Genomic DNA, 2,966 nt, shown 5'->3' with positions numbered 1-2,966 from the left:
ACACCTTGCTGGGGTTGTTTGACCCCAGTACTCTTCCCTGCCATGGCAGGGGGTCGGACTCGATGATCTGCTCAGGTCCCTTCCGACCCGACTAACTATGAAACTATGAAACTATGTACCAGGGTGCATCTCTCTGATGCCAATGACCATGCCTGCCAGGGGGTCCCTCCCTCACTCCCCATCAGAGTAACACCGTGTCTGGAGGTGAGTGCTGGTGAGTTTTGGGGGTGAGTATTGGTGTGCTAATGGACTGGCTGATGCTAGCTGACGACAGCCTTTTCAGGGGCTCAACTGACGGTATCAGAGCCATTCCTGGGGGAGCAAGGGGCAGAGGAACGCGTGCAAAGCCAACAAACAGGCCACCATGGTAATGCCAGGGGGAAAAGAGCGATAAAAGGTGGACTGTCACTACACGGTGCCTTCTGGCTTCTGCAGGGAGACTCGAAGCTCCTTTTCCAGCCCTCCAAAGCAAAGTGCAGTCGGTTGGGGTTTGGAGCAGCCCCGCAGAGGGAAGGGTTGCTCTGTCCCCAGCCCCCTCCTTGCAGTTAATAGGGCTGACTGTTTCTTCTTAATGGGACAGATTGCCCTGCTACAAGGGGCAAACCAGGAGGGAGCAGGGCATTTCTGAGTGTCTTCACACCTTCTCCTCCCCACGCCGAGCCAGATCTAAGAATGCAGGTGTAGGTGCCTAAGTTCCCACTGGGATCACGAGGCATTAGGAACCCAAAAGCCTTTCTGGAGCTGGGTGGCACTGTGATGTGGGCTCCTCAGGGTACATCTGCACTGCATCCCTGGTCCCCCCAGGGAGCCTGGCTCTCAGTCGCAGCCCACCAACCCACTCCTGCTCGCGCAGCAAGCCTGGAAATGGGGTGACGAAGCAGCGCTGCCCCCCAGCACCCCAGAGCTGGAGTGAACTCCAGAAGGGGAGTAGGGCAGGCTCCTCCATGGGAGAGGTGCGGGCAGGGCGTGTGGGCACCCGAGGCCCAGAGCAGGCTGGGACAGCCCCACCTACATCCCTTGCTCATGTTCCTTGCCCGCTTCGATCTCGATTGCCGTCCACTACCCCTGTGCCTGAGTAACACCCACGTCACGGCTCTCAGGGTTTGTCCCAACAAATCCAGGGATCGTGGGCTGCAGAGCGTGAGACTCCAGGGACCTTTTATCACTGGCCAGCGGGTTGGGTGAGGCTCTTAAATAGGCTCTATGTTGCTCCATGGTGCTGGCATGTAGCTCCATCGCACTGAGTCTCAACGTGCGCAGAGATGTGTAGAGAGCTCACATCAGCCAGCGGGATGGAGAGCCGTGAAGGCAGATGTGAAAGGTCTTTGGGGAACGGCTGCAACTCAGCTGGAGGTGAGATTTGCCCTGCGATGCTTTGCACTCGAGTCCAGATTCTCAGGCCCCAGCTTGCTCTTCACCCCAGTTACTTTGGAAATCTCCCAGCTTCACCCAAGCAAACAACCAGTCTCAGGATCTGCCTCCACTTGCAAGCCCCGTGTCTCAGAGTGGTTCAGCGAGTGCCTCTGGTGCCTGACCTTGTGCCCTGTGGTTTCAGTGTGTGGGAAGCCAAAGGTCTCCAGAAGTTTGCTGGCCCGGATTGCCAATGGACGCTACGCCCAGAAAGGGATATCTCCATGGATCGCCATGCTCTATAGGAACGGGATGCCCTTCTGCGGAGGCTCACTGCTAGGTAAGAAAGTCCCTGAGTAGGCGAAGCTGGATGCAACGGGGAGCTGAAGGTGGGACATGTTATGATTCAGTACAGAGGAGGATTAAGAGGAAAAGGATAAAGCCCTGTTGACCCATAAAATCATAGATAATGAAGGAGGGCACATCTAGTCCAAGCCCTGCTCCAAGCAGGACCAGCCCGACTACATCATCCCAGCCAAGGTTTTGTCTACCCGGGTCTTCAAAACCCCCTGCACCACCTCTCTGGGTAGCCTGATCCGATGCTTTACTACCCTCCTCATGAGAAAGTTTTTCCTAACCTTGCTGTAGAAGAAGCTGGAGTAGAAACTCACTGTTTCTCTCTGAGACTGAGTTAGATCCTGTGAGTGAACTGGGAGGGATGATACAGTTGTGTTGTGCTATAGGCAAGATCTCCCTGCAGCTTCGCAAAGCAGGACTTACTTGAACGGGACAAGAAAAGTTGGATCCAACACCAAGGTTCAAATGCAGCTACTTCAAACGCAGCCTTTAACACCCAGCCTGGCCGCCCGCAGAGAGGAAGGAAAGAAATGTTGATTCAAAGTTTGAATCCAAGAAAAGCATCTCTAACAGCAGATCTCCCCATCACGTGGCCCAGCAGGGTCAGAAATAGGAGCAATGGCAGGGTGAAACCCAGCAGCGTCTGCACCAGTAGAGAGGAGTGAACTGCCCCCAGATATTGCATTAGCTACACTGCTAGCATTGGGCTATGCTGTCCCACAAGCCTGTGCTCTAGGGTTGTTTGGATGGTTGTCTGGGCTGGTTTGCACAGGGCTGATCCTGCACTAGATGTCACCTCTGGAGCTCCCTGCCAGCCCCGCTGCTCTGTGACTATGCACAGGCTTCAATGCCACTTGCCCAACACGGCTGCTACTACCTGATAGCAGGGAGGAGGCCCAGGACTGAGATGCATGGCTAAAGGCCTCGGCATTGGCAGGTGGAGGATCAGGCTTGAGCCCCAGTCTCCTCGGATGCACCCGATCTCTGCTCAGACCTAGTTGCCAGGCCTGGATCCCCAGGGGCTGGGACCCTTTGCACTGCTCTCTGCTCTGCTCTGCCCTGCAAAGACTCACCAGAGCAGTGAGTAGGAGGAGGGTGGGACATGGGCAGCATCTCTAGCCACCCAGTACCAACTCCTAGGGGGTGCTGCCAGATCAGCCACATGTTAGTAACCACCTTTTAGGCCTCTGATGGGTTTCCCCCCCCCCCCCCCTTTTTGGGGAAAAGGGGGACGCCTGGGGGCCTGTGTGCTTGGGGGG

At 56.0% G+C, this 2,966-nt stretch overlaps 1 protein-coding gene across 1 annotated transcript in view; it reads left to right on the top strand.

The window, feature by feature from the left end:
* Positions 1 to 2,966, top strand: part of MASP1 (mannan binding lectin serine peptidase 1) — a 59,052-nt gene that overhangs the window by 46,010 nt on the left and 10,076 nt on the right. The window contains exon 11 of the mRNA XM_019503467.1: positions 1,556 to 1,690. Within this exon, the coding sequence (XP_019359012.1) occupies positions 1,556 to 1,690 (135 nt within the window). The remainder of the gene's footprint in view (positions 1 to 1,555; positions 1,691 to 2,966) is intronic.

The sequence above is a fragment of the Gavialis gangeticus genome, unplaced genomic scaffold (assembly GCF_001723915.1).
Source record: "Gavialis gangeticus isolate Ggan-Ray unplaced genomic scaffold, GavGan_comp1, whole genome shotgun sequence".
Taxonomy (NCBI): Eukaryota; Metazoa; Chordata; order Crocodylia; family Gavialidae; genus Gavialis; species Gavialis gangeticus.
Note: the sequence above shows the minus strand (reverse complement) of the source record. Positions and strands in the feature narration are given on the sequence as shown.